The following is a 19,027-nucleotide window of genomic DNA, read 5'->3' on the forward strand; positions in this document are numbered from 1 at the left end:
TGTGTGCTGGAATCACCCAGGGAGCTTTAAAAAAATTCCAATACCCAGGCTGCATCCTACCCCAATTAAATCTGAGTGTCGGGGTCGGGGGTGAGGCCCAGGGCTTAGTATTTTTTAAAGCTCCCAGGCAATTCCATTGCACAGGCTCGGGGGAGAAGGTCTGCACTGCAGAATGGGGTCCCTGCCCTTCTGAAGCTTAGCGTTTCCAAATCTACTTGGCAGACAATTTCCCTTCCTCATCTCTGCCAAGAGCTTTTCACGGCTGGAAGCTGGAATAAAAAAATGACTGATCGATTGACTGAGTCACACGCATATATAAAAAATACATGCACACGTATTTTTATTTAACTTAGGCCCTGATAATTAGCATACAAATCAGAAAAACCGAGTGCTTCAGAACTTACATCGCCTCTCCAATTCTTCAAAGAACCAAACTCTAAAAAAACACGCATAAAAGATATTTAAGTCATAAAAAACACACACGCACACACAAACTTTAATCACCTTCAGGAACCATGATCCAATAATATATTTGATAGGTAAGATCTCACTCATCGATATACAAAAGAAAAAACAACATCAACGACAACAACCCTCAACTTTAAGACACATGCCCTTAGCAAGAGCACTTAGAGTTAGAATGGTTTATCGGTAGCATTTTGAGGTAGCATGTTTTGTAAAGTAACAGAAGTCTCAGACCTGCTCTGCAGTTTCTCCTGGACACAAAGGGACAGACCCTCGGCCTTTGCTCTTGGTAGAGGAGAGTGAATTTGTCCGTATTTACTGCCAAGTCAGCCTGAACTCACTTCCTACCCTCTCGCCATGGCCATGTCTTCATACGCTCCATGTAGTGCAGGTTTGGGAAAAGGCAAAGGCATTTTTCGATCCTTCTTTCCCCTCAGTGTGGTGTCATCCCTGGCGGTGGAGCTAATCTTTCTGCTACATACAATTCTCTCCGGCAGGACATTCACGCACCCAGGGGGAAGGGAAATCGGGCATCGCGGCACTTTCTTTCTTTTAATTGGCTCTAACAATTTAATTAAGAGGGACCAACTCCTCTAAGGCTCTACAAAGTATTGTTTCTGAATGTCCCCCCTCCATGATTCTGGCTTGTCAAAGGCTCTCCCTTTTTTCTCCCCGAGTACAATATTTTGGGGTATCATTAAGCTTTCTGTAATTTTCCTGGCAGGATGTTGAGCAGAAAAGCTTAAAAAGAAAAAAATCACACAAAAACAACAATGAAATCGGGTACAGGAGCAACCCCAAGAACAGACTTCCTTTGTGCCAGTTGAAATGACCCACATTTACAGTTCAGAAACAAGGCCTTCTTCTTTTTAAAAAAAATGTAAATAGTCAGCTCAGCTCTGCATTTTAAACACAAATATACAGTCAAAAGAGGCTAAGGATTAAAGCTGCAAATTCGGTCCCAATAATTTCAGACCTTGGTGAAGATCAAATTTTTTGCCCAGAGGCGCAAGTTTAGAGGGATGTTAAATCCCTAAAGCCCTTTCGTCCCAGTATGCTTTCCGTTGAAAAGTTCAACCCTTGGAAGGAATCAATGTACAAATGAATAAAAATAGCACATGCCCCAGGCAAAAAAGGGCATGAGCTGGGCCTGAGTTGCCACTTAAGACTGTCATTGAGTATCCTATATAATCTGCAAAGGCTGCCGCCCCGATCCAGGGCTCCAGGGCCTGGGCAGCACCAAACACACCAGTCACCCGAGTCAACTACTGACCCAAAGCCAAAGACACGACCAGGTATCAGATTTCAAGTATCCAAGGTGCTACAAGAGCTGGTCCGCTCCAGAACTCGGGCTGACCCTCAGAGGCCCCCACCTCCCTCCCCTGGCATCCTGTCCTACAAAAGGTGAAGCTGCTTACAATCACTAAGACACACGGAGTGGCCGTGGAGGGACAGGAGAAATGCTCTCCGAATATACCAGCCTAACAAACACAAATAAATTCTTCAACACTTTGTACAACTAGCAGGTGTGCCTGCTGGTATTCAAGCCATCACTTCAAATTCTTTCGTCCCCTCTCTGTATCAAACAGGAAAATGGTTCCATTGGGTTAACAGTGTCATTTTTAAAATGTCATTTTAAAATGCCATAAATTAAATAAGTTAGTTCACATTTTTTCTTCCCCCAGCACTTAAGTTACAGTGAGTCCCTAATGTGCTTTTGCAGTCTGCATTAACAGCTCCAGATCTCTCCGGCGGACAACGCTGGCTTGGGGACAACCGTATTCTTCCAGCTGCAAAGGTAGGAATTGTTCAAGCAGCCCGAGGCCCTGGCCAGCAGGACTGGTAAACAGCTTAGCCCAAGATGGTTTAAAGTTTCCGCTGAATCCCAAAAATATGGTACTCCCTTTAAAAAAAAAAAAAAAAAAAAAAAGAAAGGGCAATTTGTCCATCTACTTGTTCCAGGCAAGACAATGTGGGAGGTGAGTCAGAGGTGAGCAAAACAAAGACAGCTATGAAACAGAAAAGCTACACTTCTTTACGTCATTCAATGAACTCTGACCACCCACCTCTTGCCCCAAATAACAAACCACATCCCCAAACACTTCCTCTAATAATGTCTCCTTATTTAAAAATTATCTTAATGATACCCACTCCAGCAAAATAAGCTCATGAAGACAGGCTGGGGGCTATATTCCACCATAAAAAATGCTTCTGTGGCTGGACTCACAAAAATGTCAAGGAACAATACAAATACAAACCTTTGTTATAAAGATGAGCTGGTTTGGCTAATCCCAGAGGTACTAATGAATCAGAAATATTTAAACGCTTTATTTCTCCTCTTGTGCTCAACAGAACAATTGACCTGTATGTAAAAGTCAGAAAATTGGAGGGAATTTCAATAAATGAGCATGTATTAGTTGAGAACCTTTCTGAGATGAATACAGCAGAGAAATACTAGATAAAAGCAGAACTAAAAACACACAGGAAAAAAAGAAACAAAAACCAAGATGCTTTTCTCGTCCCTGCTGTTAAAAGTTCTGTCCCTGCTGTTAGAAGCTCAGGCTTCCCGGCCCCACCCAGGACCCACCCAGGACTTAACGTTGCTATTACAAGGTGTCTCCAAGTGTTGGGAAAGCAAAGTTCATTTAGGTCTGTTGACCCAATAGCTGAACTGGGACTCATCTCTTTTATGGAATATATTAATAAGGGAGGTTGGTTTTGTTTCAGATGCTCTATTTATCTATTCATGTCCTATTATCTACTTATAAAATAAAAGAATAAACACCAATTCTAAAATGAAATAAAATAAAATCCGCGCCCCAAGGTTTGGTTTAAATTCCATGTTTATTATGCAGCATATCAACACATATACTAAAATCTGTCTGGATTTTCTCTTCTCCTGATCTCTCTCTCTCTCTCCTCTGCCAGTGCTATGCGGGCTTAATTACTATGGCCTCATGATTTATTTTAATGTTATAAAACAAGCCCCCTTGTATTATTTTAAGTTGTTTACAAAGATTTTATTATTCTCCCACATTTATTCTTCTACTACCCTTTTCTTGAACTGTTATATATCCATTAGTATTCATTTTCTTAATACGGGTCTTGGCATGTTGATGTCATTCTAAAGCAAGGGTGACCATTCAGAGTCTGAAGGGAGGTCCGACCACAGCAACCCTACAGGCCTGACCCTCTTCAGGCTCGTCCCATGAGATCATTTACAGGTCCCCAGGGACCCCCAACACCCCAACATGTGCCTGGTTCTCTAGAAGACACTAATAGTTGTTCCATAACCTCTTAACACTTTGTTAACGCTTTGTTAAGATACAACATACAGGGGCACCTGGGTGGCTCAGTCAGTTAAGCATCTGCCTTTGGCTCAGGTCATGATGCCAGGGTCCTGGGACTGAGCCCCACGCTGGGCTCCCTGCTCAGCAAGGAATCTGCTTCTCCCTCTCCCTCTATAGCTCCCCCTGCTTATGTTCTCTCTCCCTCTCTCAAATAAATAAATAAATAAAATCTTCAGGGGAAAAAAAAAAGATACAACATACATACAGAAAAGTATCACTAAGTGCATAGCACATTGAATTTCTGCACACTGAACATACTTATGCAACCAGCCCAGATGAAGAAACAGATCATTACCCACATCTTAAAAGCTTCCTTCAGTCCCCTTTCCAGAAACAACCTAGTGACTTTTTAACGAGTTGGGTTTTAACTCTTAAATCTATAGGGTACCTTACAGGACTGCCGTGTTATCCTAAAAATTTATGGTGAGCGGTATGCCCTGGATTGGTTTAGGTGAACTGAGTACGTGTTTTCACCATTAGCAAAAATCTTTAAATCCTTAAAGAAAATTGAGGACTTGGAAAGGAATTCCCTAGAAGTATCTTTTTTTTTTTTTAAAGATTTTATTTATTTATTTGACAGAGAGAGACAGCCAGCGAGAGAGGGAACACAAGCAGGGGGAGTGGGAGAGGAAGAAGCAGGCTCCTAGCGGAGGAGCCTGATGTGGGGCTCGATCCCAGAACGCTAGGATCACGCCCTGAGCCGAAGGCAGACGCTTAAGGACTGCGCCACCCAGGCGCCCCTCCCTAGAAGTATCTTAAAGCAGAAGACAGAGCTAGACCTGCACACTGACTATTACACTCAAATAATCCAATGACTTTATGGGACTTCCTGTCATGTGCAAAGAGTGTAAGTCATCAGATGACCAAAGATGCATTCAAAAACCAGACAGGACCTTACTCCCCAGGAAGCTTATGCCCTTCCCTCAGTTGCTTCACTAAGTGAAGGTCTGCATGTAAATTAGCGTCCGCGGCACAGCCAAGGGAGGAAGAAAGGAGCCTGAATTCATCTCCTTGCCTCTAAGCAGGGACTAACCAGTCCCTAGAAAGAAAGGTTTTGCTCATGTGCATGCTTCTTCAGAGCCCAACAAAACAAAACCAATCAGGCCAGGGCTCTTAAGAGACCAGGTATGTGTCCACTTAAAACTCAGTTGACTCCTTTCCAGTCACTTCCACGTGAGCCAGGTGGTGAACTCACAGCACAATGCTGCTGCGGGCTTACCAGTGCGACAGAGGGCCCCAAAGGTCAAATTGCCTATCAAATTGCTTTAAACGGGAAATGAACCTTCTAAGTGAGTTAGGTGCAAAGTAATTGAGCAAATACTAAAAAATGGGATAGAAATGTTCCAAAATACTGAGCAATGCCCGTTCTAAGAGCCTTCACGCCATTTGCAAACTCTGCTCACATCCGGGCTTTCACTGTGCAATGCTATGCAGCTTAGAACACATGGGTGTCAATCTGAGACGAGGATTTCAACAGCCCTAAATGCCCACACAGTTAAAGGGTGGAAAGACAAACCAAAGCTCAGAGTTAACCAGGTGTCAGCTGTTCCAACGGCCTGTCCCTGTTACAGAACAAGCGTCACCTACCTTGGAGGGATGCCTGTTCTCAAATACTCTTCCATGCGACTGACATCGGCAGGAGAGAAAATCTTTTTTTCCACTAACAGGAAGGGAACGCTGCAGGCATCCACAATGAGGAGGAGGACACCTGGGTTTTGGATGGTAAAGTCGGTGCCATTGACCTGTGAACAGAGAAACGTCTTCTGCTGTCACCAGCCCTTCGTATCTCCAGGATAACTCCTCTTTCTCGGTCTTCTAAACCCATAAATCAAGTTCTATTTCCAGGATTCAAACCACATAATCCAGTGATACTTTCTCCACCAACACCTGAAACCCTGCCAGTGTTCTCCTAGGCTGTGCCCTTGATCGGTCTTTACTGGTTGGATTGGATGCTCCCCGCAAGGCATAGCAGCCCACACTCTGCTGAGCAGCGTGACTCTCGCTGAAGGCGTAAGGACTTCATGCCTACCCCCCACTCTCTCACTGGGATCAAAGCTCTCACACTCAGCGATCAGGTCCCAGCCTCTGTACCACAGTTCCGACAGCTCACTTACTGTCACACTGGTTCAGAGAAAAACATTATACCTTCCCCGACACAGAAACCCTCCCAGTAGAGTTTAGGTTTGGAACATCAGAGGAGCCAGATGGCCTCATCTCCTTTGTCCCATCCACAGCTCTCCTTTAAAATCAAAATGGAAAAGTGGTCATTTCACCAGGATGCTAAGCCACAAGGTATTAATATATTTTGTTCACAGTTATTGTGAGCTGAAATTTCCAGTAGTCCTCTCTAAATTACATTAGTGGTTTGAGACCTCTTCAAGAAAAAGGAACTCCAGACACATCCAAATATCATTAATTCATTAGCCAAAAAAGAAGGAAAAAAACTCATTGGATTAAAACAATGATCGAATGCTAATTTAAGGCATAGCCGCTGTTCCTATTTTAAATGTATAAAATTGGGGCACCTGGCTGGCTCAGTCAGAGGAACGTATGGCTCTTGATCTCAGGGTCCTGAGTTTAAGCCCTGCACTGAATACAGAGATTATTTAAATAAATAAATAAATACAAACTTAAAAAAAAGGTTTGTGGCGCCTGGGTGGCTCAGTGGTTAAGTGTCTGCCTTGGGCTCAGGGTGTGATCCGGGCGTTCTGGGATCGAGCCCCGCATCGGGCTCCTCCACTGGGAGCCTGCTTCTTCCTCTCCCACTCCCCCTGCCTGGGTTCCCTCTCTCGCTGGCTATGTCTCTGTCAAATAAATAAATAAAATCTTTAAAAAAAAAAAAAGGTTTTCCTTGAAAAAAATAAAATGTGTAAAATTATAAACTATGCTAAAAGCTAACAAAGGAGAAATGCCATCACCACTACACTCGCTTTTGTTTGGGGAAATTACATTTAAATTTTTTTTTTTTAAGATTTTATTTATTTGAGAGAGAGAACGAGTAGGGGGGAAGGGCAGAAGGACAAGCAGATTCCACACTGAACACAGAGCCCAACATGGGACTCGATCCCAGGACCCCAAGATCATGACCCCAGCTAAGGTCAGATGCCCAACCAACTGAGCCACCCAGGCACACCTAAATTTTATTTCTAATTGCTACTGGTCTCACAGGAATCAAAACGACTTTTTGGCTATGTTTATATTGCTCTAATCCAGAGAACAACTATGGAAATCCTTGAGGTAAAGTACCACTTTATTTTTTTATTTATTTATTTTTTTAAAAGATTTTATTTATTTATTTGACAGAGACAGAGACAGCCAGCAAGAGACGGAACACAAGCAGGGGGAGTGGGAGAGGAAGAAGCAGGCTCACAGCAGAGGAGCCTGACGTGGGGCTCGATCCCACAACGCTGGGATCACGCCCTGAGCCGAAGGCAGACGCTTAACCGCTGTGCCACCCAGGCGCCCCTAAAGTACCACTTTATATCTGGAAAGACTGGAAGTGATTATTCTCTTATTTTTAAAAATCTGAATACTAAAACAATTTGAGAAAAATATATATAATGATCCCCAATACACTTAAACTGTCCTCTTGAAAAGCACCCCCTAAAACCTATTACTTAAAGAAAACACAAATTTTCCATAAAGACTAAAGCAACGCCATGTCCTAGCAAGGACTCCTCAGGCAAATGCTTGTTGTGTGACTTTTCTGGGGTCCTGAACACCCAGTGTGCAGCAACGGAGTTAAAAAAGTGTCTTCGGACCCTGGAGCAGAGCCTGCCTGAGATTTTTTTTGGGCAAAACAATATCTTCTTGAATTGTTTAAGTGAAGTTAGTAGAGCAGAGCGACTCAGCACCCCCTTGCTTCCCTTCTGCAACGGATGCCTACCACAGACCACGCCAACAAGGCTGGGATCAGGTTCTCCACACGGCCGACTGCATGGAGATGCAGAGCCAACAAATTTTATGCCAAAAAAAATTACATCATGAACCTACTACTCAATGAACAGTTGCTAACGGAAGGCAATAGGCATAAATACATAGTTGGGAAATCTTTGAGCTACATTTAAATTGGGATAGTCTCTATTTATTTATTTTTAATTTTGTGTGTGTAAGGTCACGAGATCCATCCGTTTCACAAATTTTAAGTGCACGATACCTAATTATTGACTATAGGGACAATGTCTTACAGCAGATCTGGGGAGCTTATCCATCTTACTCACCTGAAACTACATGGCCTGTTGACCAGTAACACCCATTTCACCCTCCTGTCCCCCCAAGCAGGGATATTCTTAATTCAGAGTTATTGAAAAGTTTTTTTTTTTTAAGTTTATTTATTCATTTGACAAAAAGAGAGACAGCCAGCGAGAGAGGCAACACAAACAGGGGGAGTGGGAGAGGAAGAAGCAGGCTCCCAGCACAGCATGGAGCACGATGCAGGGCTCGATCCCAAGACCCCAGGATCATACCCTGAGCCGAAGGCAGACACTTGACGATTGAGCTGCCCAAGTGCCCGTATTGAAAAGTTCTTAATTCAGAGTTCAGTCCTGGAGATGCACGGTGGTGGTGCTCGCATACCATATGAATGTACTTCACACCACTGAACTATACACTTAAAAATGGTTAAGACGATGAATTTTATGTTATGCATATTTTAACACAACAAAAGAAATTTGGAAAGAAATAAAGAATAAGATGCAATTTTGTCCACATACATGTCGATTTGTGATTGTGTTGTCCACCACTTTAAAAAACTGAGCTCCCATGGTTGGAGGATGGGTCATACAGGTGTAGGGGATTAAAAGGTACAGACTTTTCCAGTTATAAAATACATAAAGTCACAGGGAGGAAAAGTACAGCATAGGGAACAGAGTCAATAATACTGTAATAACTTTGTATGGTGACAGGTGATAACTACACTTACCATGGTGAGCACTGCATAATGTACATAGATGTCAAATTGCTATGTGGTACGCCTGAAACTAATATAATATTGTATGTCAGCTATACTTTGATTATAAAAAAACAAACAAACAACAAAAAATGAGCTCTTTAAAGAGACCATGTGAAGGGTCCCTGGGTGGCTCAGTCGGTTAAGCGTCTGCCTTTGGCTCAGGTCATGATCCCAGGCTCCTGGGATCGAGCCCCACATCAGGCTCCCCACTCAGTGGGAAGCCTGCTTCTCCCTCTGCCTCTGCTGCACCCCCTGCGTGTGCTCACTCTCTCTCGCTCTCTCTCTCTGGCAAATAAATAAAATCTTTTTAAGAAAATTAAAAATAGGGGCACCTAGATGGCTCAGTCAGTTAAGCATCTACCTTTGGCTCAGATCATGATCCCAGTGTCCTGGGATCGAGTCCAGCTTAGTGGGGAGCCTGCTTCTCCCTCTCCCACTCCCCCTGCTTATGCTCTCTGTCAAATAAATAAATAAAATCTTTTAAAAAAATAAAAAATAAAAATAAAGAGACCACATGAGACTGGGACCAAGCCCTGGCTAGATATCAATTAGATGGCTAGACACCTGCCACCTGCCACCTCAAGAGATCCTATACGGTGGCACTCAGGTCAACCTGATTCTGGACAGATCTCATGCCAAGAGCTGGTTACCACTGGCTAGCTTGGCTCTTCACCCAAATTCTATGCATTGACAAGGAAGCTCAGGCCTATACTTCCATAAACCCGCCTAGAACAGAGGACTAGCACTTTGTGAACCAATTTTAACATTCACCTCAAAGTCATCAATAAACACAGTCTAGTGAGAAAAAAGGACTTAATACATTTAACTTATTTAAAAACACAAATGTTAAGGCGGTATTTATGCCTCTATTATATTGCTTGCCACCAAGTAACTGTTGCCAGAGATAATTCATGTCACCGGGATAAAACATGAAAGTGGGAAACTGAGGCAGGGTACGTGCCAGATGGTACTTACAGTGATAATAGACAGGTCTCCACGCTGAGTCTCTGCTTTACTGGGTGACTGGAATTGCACAGGGAGGTAGCTTTTATGAGGATCGCTAGTAAACACCACCTAAACAGGGAGGAAGATCGGTATTTCTATCAACCACATCTTCCTTCAAAAAGGCCTCAAAATCAACTCAATTATATCAAACCCAATGGTGTTTTATTTTCCCCCCTGTGAACTTTTTGTACAGATTGAATGGCCTGGAATTCCATCTTTTGATCCAGATTTAATACAAGAAGTGTATGTCCCTCATTTTCTGAAATAATCCCAGTCTCGAATAATTGTCATCTTGTTCAGAAAATCAATTCTGCAAAGGACTGAGTAAATGTGCTTTACACTTACATCTTTGTCCTTTTCAGGTCCTTTTCAGACCAGTTATCTTAAACTGGGACTCAGTCACTCCAGAACTAAGAGAAGTAAAGGTGACAAGGATTACACTGTTCAAAACCTTTCAGCAGGCAGTGCATCACCAGACTGACTTCCTCTACCTGACTTGCAACGTGTCCCATAAATCAAGCCACGCCTCTATATCCAGGCTCCTAATCCCACTGTTCTACCACCTTCTGCAGACAGCGTAGCAACCTTGATTTCCTACAAGTGCTTCATCTCCTTTCCCGCCACTCTGCCTTTGCAGATGCTGTTCCCTCCCCAAGAATGCCCTCCCCTGTTTCTTTCTACTCCATGAAATCACTCCCAGCCTCCAAGTCCCACCTTGCACCTCCTCCCCAAAGGCTTTCTTCTCATTCAAAAGCAGGCCTAACTCTCCCACAATTCAGTACTTAAAGTATCTATCCTTATGAATGCATGTCAACAACTTGATTCCAAGGGCAAACAATCATGATACTCCACATTCAGAAGCTCAGGTTTGCAGTCAAAAATCTGTGTGAATTTTCCTACTTACTCCTCATGTATGTGTGTTTCTGATACTCAAACTCATTCCTTCAAATTTCCAAGTAAAAGTGAGGTTTCCAAATGCTTCAAGTACTTTGCATATGCACCAAGTCAGTAATCGATACATTTTTTAAAAAATAAATTCTAATCAATGTTTCAAGTACACACAAAAAAACCAGGACATTAATAAATATTAACGTATGGAACCGTTTAAAAAGATACGCTTATAATATTTCCAATGATGATTATTTTTATAAATTATCATGTTGCGGTTGTTACAATAAATTATATCATCTTTCCTGTAATGAAGGACTTTAACAAATTCAGCTTGAGAATTAGGCTGCAGAATTTACTTCCCCACAAAGATTATCTAAAAATATCACTTTAGGGGCACTTGGGTGACTAAGTCAGTTAAGCGTCTGACGCTTGATTTTGGCTCAGGTCATGATCTCAAGGGTTGTGAGACTGAGCCCCACACAACAGGCTCTGCGCTGGGCATGGAGCCTGCTTAAGATTCTCTCTCTCCCTCTTTCCCTCTCCCCAGAATATAAAAATTAAAATAAAATAAAAAATAGATAAAATGTTACTTTAACACTCAAGATATTACATGGGACAGGCAAGGATCTATATAAACTTCTTCATATACATGGTTGGCTTGGTTGGTGAGTTGGTTGGCTGGTTGGTTGGTTGTTAAGTGGGTTGGTTGGCTGGAGGTGGGTTGGTGGGCTGGCTGGTTAGTTGATAAGTGGGTTGGTTGGCTGGTTGGTTGGTTGACAGGTGGGTTGGTTGGTTGGTAGGTGGGTTTGCTGGGTGTTTGGATGGTTGGTTCGTTGGTAGGCTGGTTTGTTGGTTAATAGGTGGGTTGGTGGGCTGGTTGGTTGGTGGTAGGTGGGTTGGTGGGCTGGTTGGTTGGTGGTAGGTGGGTTGGTGGGCTGGTTGGTTGGTTGGTAGGTGCGTTGGTTGGCTGATTGGTTGGGTGGTGGGTGGGTTGGTGGGCTGGTTTTAGCTGAGGTGGAGAACAGAAGCGGCACAGGGATATGAAAGATTGAAACTGTGGATAGGAGTTGCCATTGAAAAAGTACTCATATATCATAACAGGAGGAATAAATCCATGTTCCTCTCCCTGCTCTTACTACCACCAAAAGGCAAAAACAAATGAGAAACATTTTTGATTCAGTAGGACTGGAGTGGGACCAAGAATTCTAGTATTTCACAAGTTCCCAGGTGATGCTGACGAAGTTGGTCTGGGACCACACTTTGAGTACCGTTTCACTTAACCCATATTTGTCTGTGTAAAGGTTACATATTAATTAGAGCAATATTAACTCTATACTTCTTTTTCACTCAGAGTTGGTCTGACTTCTTTGAAAACCCCATGCCCAATTTGAGCTCATATTTTGGATTTACTTTCATTGCCATGTTTTCTTAAGATCCAGAGGGAGAACTTGTAATGAAGAATATGTCAGGAGAAGAATTTCACTTCTAGCCAAAGTTAGTTTGTACTTTTAATTGCAGGTAAATATAACAGTACATGCTTCAAAATTAATGGTAGCTTTCCACCTTAAAAAAGGGGGGGGGGAAACAATTTTCATATGAGTTGCGTTTTTTAAAAGATTTATTTATTTATTTTAGTGGGGAGGGGCAAAGGGAGAGAGAAACTCAAGCAGACTCCATGCTAAGTGTGGAGACTGACGTGGGACTGGATCCCACAACCCTGAGATCATGATCTGAGACAAAATCAAGAGCCAGGATCTTAACCAACTGAACCACCCCAGGCACCCCATATATGAGTTGCATTTCTGGAAGAGAAATTTTATAGTCCTCAATAAAGCAAAATATTTTTCTACATTACTGACGTGTAAATCCAATAGCAATACTGTAACAGAATTACACCTGGGGGAGAGAGGGGAGGAAAATGAGGACCAAAAAGTCTACAGTCATCCAGGGTAGAGGGGTCAGATATTTCTATTATGAATTTGGGCTAATTTGCTTCTTAGGATTATCACATTCTAGAATGGGCCAAAATTCAGGAGAACTCATGCAATATTTATAAATTGGCAATACAGATGTTTCAAAGAAAAATGTGCCTATTGGCAAAATAAAGAAACAAACAAGAAAACAAAACAAAACTGCTTTTGTTTCTTTCCTACCCACAGCCCACTCTTCTTCCTTGTTTACCTGGCGGGTCCCGCAGCCTTGACAGAGTCTGGTGAGCATGGAGGGCATGCGCTTGAGTGCCGACGGCTTCTTGTAATACTGGGGATACGCTTTGGCCATGCAGTTACTGGTATCTTTTGAGTCTGTTGCTGCCTGGATCTTGACTCTTTCACATCCCTGAGATGAACAGTAACTGTGGCCATCCCTGTGGCTTTTGGCTTTGAGATACAAAAACAGCAACCTGAACAGAACACAAACCAATCCATGGGATGTTAGAACGGAGTCTCACAAACTCACAAAAATTCCTCACACTGGCTCATGGCCCAAAGGGCTATTCCTCTAACAAAATAACTTTTCCTTAAAAGAAAATAAATTACAAATCTAATAAAGTTGTTTCTCCTTCTTTCTATCCTCCTAGGGCCCTATGTCAAATGCAACACTACTTTCAGAAAATATTTTGATAACCCGATTCAGTCATTCCGGAACATATCAAAGTTAATTTCTGGAGTGAATTAGTTCAATAGGTAATTTGGGAGGATGGACTTTGGTTTGGTTCAAAACTTACTTGGAAAATTTTAGACTTGTGTTGAGTTTAGGATTTCGTAAATTAGTATGCTTTTATTTTTTTAATTTTGGTTTATGAAACATTTTGGTTTAAGGCATAAACTTGAAATAAATAAAAATAGCAACTGTGACTTGCTTGGCTAAGGCCAAGATCTGGTCTCACATCGATTCCTGTGATGTTTACTAAGAGCAGATGGGCCTGAGGTCCTTCTGTCTGTACTTCGGCCAAAATCAAGGGAAAGGAACAGTCCCGCCCACTCTGAATTATCCTCCTGCTGCCAAGATGAATGGAAAAGTAACTTCCAGGCAACAGTCCAACATCTGTCAGCAAACCTAGTCTTTCTGAAGCAAAGGAAGTCAAGATTGTAAAGCATTTGATCAAATGTGATTGATTACTAGAGATCATGAATTTATACTTAATATGAAGTCAGTGAACAACGAAAAGTTGCAGTTATGAGGTAAAAATCAGCCATTGTCCTCACATCCATACTTTTAACATACATACATAAGGAATGAAAGGGACCTAATTAGGCCTTGCCTTCTGACATAATTAATAATCATCAAAATGAACAGAATTAAAAAGAATTAGAACCTCGAAGGCTGAGGGATTCTAAAAATACCGGAATGGAAAAAAATATTTCCCAGCTAATCATTCATTTGTGATCCCCAGACCATCCTCACAAATTAGGGTGTCCATTTATTTTTGCGGGAAATCAATGGGGAATGTGGAAGTTCTGTCATCTGTAGAATAAAAATCTAAGTAGGTTGTCTTAAGTCTTACTAGAAACTGAAAATCAGCAACAATTATGATCAGAAAAGACTTCAGCTGGTCACACGGGCTGCTGGAGGAGCCCTGGAGCGCAAATGAGCTGCATCCTCTTCAAAAACTAAGAAGACACTTGACTGAACCCCAACCTCACGCCCCCTTCTCCCCATTCTGAACTTTCGTCTTCCCCCCAAACATGCCATGCCACGTTCTTCCATGCCTTCATGCACCTATCCACACTGCTCCTGGGGACACCTGACCCCTCTCTTTTTCCATCTCCTCCAACTCATTCCTCAGGAGTTAACTCCAGTGTCACCCTCTTGGGATGTCACTGGTCACCCTAGGCTGAGCTTCCGGGTGACCTCGAAAGGCACACTGAATATCCCACTATAGGAATTACAGCATTTAAGTCTCTAGCTCACTAATGACTTGCTTTACAAGCCCACATCCTTCAATGGACTGTGAATTTGCGGAAGAAATGGGTCTTATTCACATGAGTACCTTTACAGTACCTAGACGATGGCATGTGATAGGAATGTCAGCTTAAGGAATGGATACTGAAGGAGCATGCTACTTGCTGGAAGAGTACAGGAGATCGAGCCTACCATAACCCAAAGGCTGAGAGACTGTAACTGGATAAAGGCAGACAAAGCCAACAGGACCCCGGGTGAACAGGATTAGAATTAAAAAGTGGAAAGACGCAGCCTAGAGAAAGTTGAAAGCAAATATGCCATGGTTATACAGTGGTTTGGTTTTGGTGGTTTTTTTAAACTCAAGGTCAACTTGAGAGATCACCTTAAAGGAAGAAAAAAAGGAGCTTTCCCTGAAATATGAACTCTATCCCATGTTAATAATCATCTTAAGGGTTGTCACAGAAAAAAAAATTATTTTAATTTTCAATTGGGCCTACTGGTTCTTTATTGACAAGGGTAATTTCTCTCTCAAAATTGCCTTAATAGGTATATGGCAAACAGCTTCATTTGATTCCTGCCGCCAAGTGTAATTACGAGTTATTCTACTGCTCTAAACCTCTAATAGTGATGAGCAGAGAATTACCCACATCAGCTGCTTTTCTGAACAGCCGTCCCATCACAACCTATTCTTAGTTAGGCTGAAGAACTAGTAATTTCACCATTAAAGAAAAATAGCAATAATTCTCATTCACGGTTGCGCCCAATTACCCCGTGCTGGAGTCAAAATAGAATTTCCTCTCCGACTGCTTCCTCTGCAATTCTTCCAGGGAATGCACAGGCTCATAGTCTTCCATTTTGGATAATGAGCCATTATGGCGCTGTAAAAAGCCAAAGGTAACCTGAAAACTTGTGTTTGATGGATAGCAGAGGCCAACTCGAATCCAGTCATTCCTATAAAGGAGAGACAATAAAACAATGAATTCACACTTGAGCCTATATATATATTTTGAGTACTATAGCATATGTAAATTTCAGCCACGATTTTTCTCCTCCTTCAATGTCTGATGTGTATTGATTGAGCCACTAACAATGGAGGCTCTGTGCCCCAAATACTAGCAAATCGTCCACCTCTGTAGGTTCCCCAAACTTCTCTTATCAATATATTTACAGCAATCGTCTGGCTTACAGAAATGTCTTGGTCTCGACAGGACTTCAGAGAATGTGAACAGAAGCTGGATAAAATGTACTTAGACACTGAAAGAGGATAATAAAATTAAGTGAGATGGCTGGGAATGGGGTCTATGAAAATGGATGAAACGCTAATAGCCTGACAGTGGGAGTGTACGCTGGTAAAACCTTTACAAAAATTTTTTAAAAATTTTACTTACTTACTTTTTTTAAGTAATCTCTACACCCAAAGTGGGGCTCAAACTCACAACCCTGAGATCGGGAGTCGCACGCTCCACCCACTAGCCAGCCAGTTGCCCCTCCAAAGATTTTTTGGTTCATAAATATATTTTTTTGTTTTATGATTGCATTAGGATAAATACTTAGTTGTAAAACTGCTGGATATAAAGGCATATGTATTTTTAAAGCTTTCGATGTGTATTACCAAATTGCTGGGGGTTTTTTTTTTCTTACGTAATATCCTGTCTCTAGATATAAAATCAACACTTCCTGGAAACCATTAAAAATATTTCCCCTTTTTTAATCATTTGCTGTTTGACGGCATTTTGTAAGTTGTGTTAAAATACACATAACCAGGGGCGCCTGGGTGGCACAGCGGTTGGGCGTCTGCCTTCGGCTCAGGGCGTGATCCCGGCGTTATGGGATCGAGCCCCACGTCAGGCTCCTCCGCTATGAGCCTGCTTCTTCCTCTCCCACTCCCCCTGCTTGTGTTCCCTCTCTCACTGGCTGTCTCTATCTCTGTCTAATAAATAAATAAAATCTAAAAAAATAAAATAAAATAAAATACACATAACCAAAAATTTATCTTTTTATCCATTTTTTAAGTCCGCGGTTCAGTGGCATTAAGTACTTTCACAAGGTTCTACAATTACCACCACTCTTCCAAAGAATTTTTAAATAATAGGTAACAAGGCCTTAAAATTATTCATTCAGGTTTTACCAGTAATCCCTCTAAAGAATAATTAGTAACGTAGACCAGGAGAGATGCTCTATGAGGTACCATTTATAATAGCAAAGAGGGGGTATAGAGGGGCTGGCAGAAGAAAAACAAGGTACATGCTCACAGAGGAAGAGAGGAGTCAAATAAATTTTGGTATATCTATATGCTCCGAAAACACACGAGGGTGGAGAAAGAGGGAAATAATAAGTTTCTAATGCCTCACTTTGATTAGAAGAATTATAGGTTATTTCAAGTTTCTTGATGTTTTTTTCTTTATTTTCCTTGTTTTGTTTAATGAATAAGCACAGCTTTTATTATTTTTATTTTTTTTTTTTATTTTTTTTTATTTTTTTAAAGATTTTATTTATTTATGTGACAGAGAGACAGCCAGCGAGAGAGGGAACACAGCAGGGGGAGTGGGAGAGGAAGTAGCAGGCTCCCAGGAGGAGCCCGATGTGGGACTCGATCCCGGTACGCCGGGATCACGCCCTGAGCCGAAGGCAGACGCTTTAACGACTGCGCTACCCAGGCGCCCCCTTATTATTTTTAAAGTGTTATTTGTAGAAATGGCACTATGACAAAATCTGTGACCTCTCTATAATCACATTAAATTCGGGGAAAAAATTGTCCATCCCTTCCTCTTGCCTCTGCCCATGATGTAATTTTTACAAACTTTGAGCTACTAAGCAAGGAAAGTCTGACTGAACTTCAAAAGCCCATGCAGATTCTTGAAACTTCTTGGTTCAGCCTCGTTTCACTTTAAAAGATTTTTATTCACTCACTATTTGTTCAAAAGTTACGTGTGATCCTTACAGAACCTTGCATACCATTTGGTTGTCATCTCTCACCTCAAGTTCATACCCCTCCAGATAGAAGTCTTCGGATTCCTGATCACTCTGACATTTCTCCTTGGTCCTCTCTGACCATTGCTGTTCCTTTCACTGCCTTCCCTGCAGCTTACTCCTGGGACTGGTCATACCAGACTGGCTTTTAGAAACCTCACCCTGGACACAATGTGAACCAAGGACTGGAGGTGGGGAGATCATGTAGGATCCAGGCAAGAGATGATGATGGCCTGAACTCAGCCACAAGCAGCAGGGGTGGAAAGAAGTGGAGAGACTGGAACACCATTAAGGAGATAGGACCAACAGGCTTTGGTCGCTGATGGGATGGGATGAAGGAAAGAAGAGTCAATGATGAGCCCTGGGATTTTTTGCCTTGGTTGACTCAGTAGGCAGGGGTGAGGTTCTCCAACAAAGGCACAGAGAAACAGCAAGTGTTAGAGGAAAACAGTCATGGTCCAGTTTAGAGCAGGTGCTGGGGCCCTAACATCTCAGAAGAAGGGCATCCACTAATACTCACAGATCCTTGGAAGTGACCTACTTACAGCTGAATTCCTACATGTTCTAGGCCCACCTCTCTTCATTTCAAGTGGGTGTTTTAAGAGAGTTATGACAAGTCAGAGTGTTATGACCAGCCAGGGAAATAAGCCATTTCAATTTTTCCAGTACCCATCTGAGCAGTTTCAGGGAGTCCCCTGGGTTCACCATCACACATAACTAGATTGATTACCTCTGCCTTTCAAAACAGTCCCATTCCTCCTTTCCAGTGTCACCTGTCACTTCCCGTGACACACCCCACGCTCCCATCACCCTGACTCCATCAGTCCCTGAGCAGAACCAGCCCTTTCTCAATGGTATTGCTTTTATAACAAGACTGATCACTTAGTACCACTTCCTCTGTGCACCCTGGCCCCGCCCCTGTAGGCAGCATTATTGCTCTATCCTCTGTCCACTAAAAATAGCATTGGTTTGTCGACTTACTTAAAATTTTTTCAACCTGGATAACAGAACTTCCCGCTGGATAATAGAAGCTCCCAAGAGGCAAGTACTTTCGTTCATCTTTAGATCAGCGGGTACACAGAAAACACTTGAATAAATTAATGTAAAAATAGAGCCTTTGATTGAAAGTAATATTATCAGGACAGACAACTGAAATCAAGAAGGGACAGAAAGAAGCTTTCAGGCAGGGGTGGTTAAGCGCCTGGCATCATGGCCCACTTCGTCCCCCTCTTGCCTGGAGCTGACATTAGTTGTCAATCACACCACTCTCTTCTGTCAGGTCTGAACTGGGCCTCAAAAATCTTTCCATTTTCTAGATAACCAAGAGCTCAGTTGGAACGCCAGATAAAACTTTGTCCCACCCCAGCTACGGGGAATTAAAGCACTCGGCAGACTATAGTAAAAGCTCTTGTTAAGTGGCTTTCTGCACACTATACCTCGACCCCAGACAAAAATGTTTTTAAAATGACAGGATTTAATCTGTGAAATGGCT

General features: G+C 42.3%; 1 protein-coding gene across 10 annotated transcripts in view; it reads right to left on the reverse strand.

The window, feature by feature from the left end:
- Positions 1–19,027, reverse strand: part of CEMIP2 (cell migration inducing hyaluronidase 2) — a 191,401-nt gene that overhangs the window by 113,886 nt on the left and 58,488 nt on the right. For 5 of the 10 annotated variants that reach the window (XM_026519364.4, XM_026519363.4, XM_057305540.1 and 2 more), the window contains 6 exons: positions 15,334–15,516; positions 12,844–13,063; positions 9,742–9,840; positions 5,403–5,557; positions 2,724–2,827; positions 317–2,368 (listed from right to left, as the gene is read on the reverse strand). In XM_026519364.4, the coding sequence (XP_026375149.3) occupies positions 2,172–2,368; positions 2,724–2,827; positions 5,403–5,557; positions 9,742–9,840; positions 12,844–13,063; positions 15,334–15,516 (958 nt within the window). In that variant the 3' untranslated portion in view covers positions 317–2,171. Of the gene's footprint in view, positions 1–316; positions 2,369–2,723; positions 2,828–5,402; positions 5,558–9,741; positions 9,841–12,843; positions 13,064–15,333; positions 15,517–19,027 lie in introns of those variants that run through there. The other 5 variants (XM_057305542.1, XM_057305541.1, XM_026519367.4 and 2 more) reach the window with 2 other exon arrangements.

This window comes from Ursus arctos, unplaced genomic scaffold, assembly GCF_023065955.2.
Source record: "Ursus arctos isolate Adak ecotype North America unplaced genomic scaffold, UrsArc2.0 scaffold_33, whole genome shotgun sequence".
Lineage (NCBI taxonomy): Eukaryota > Metazoa > Chordata > Mammalia > Carnivora > Ursidae > Ursus > Ursus arctos.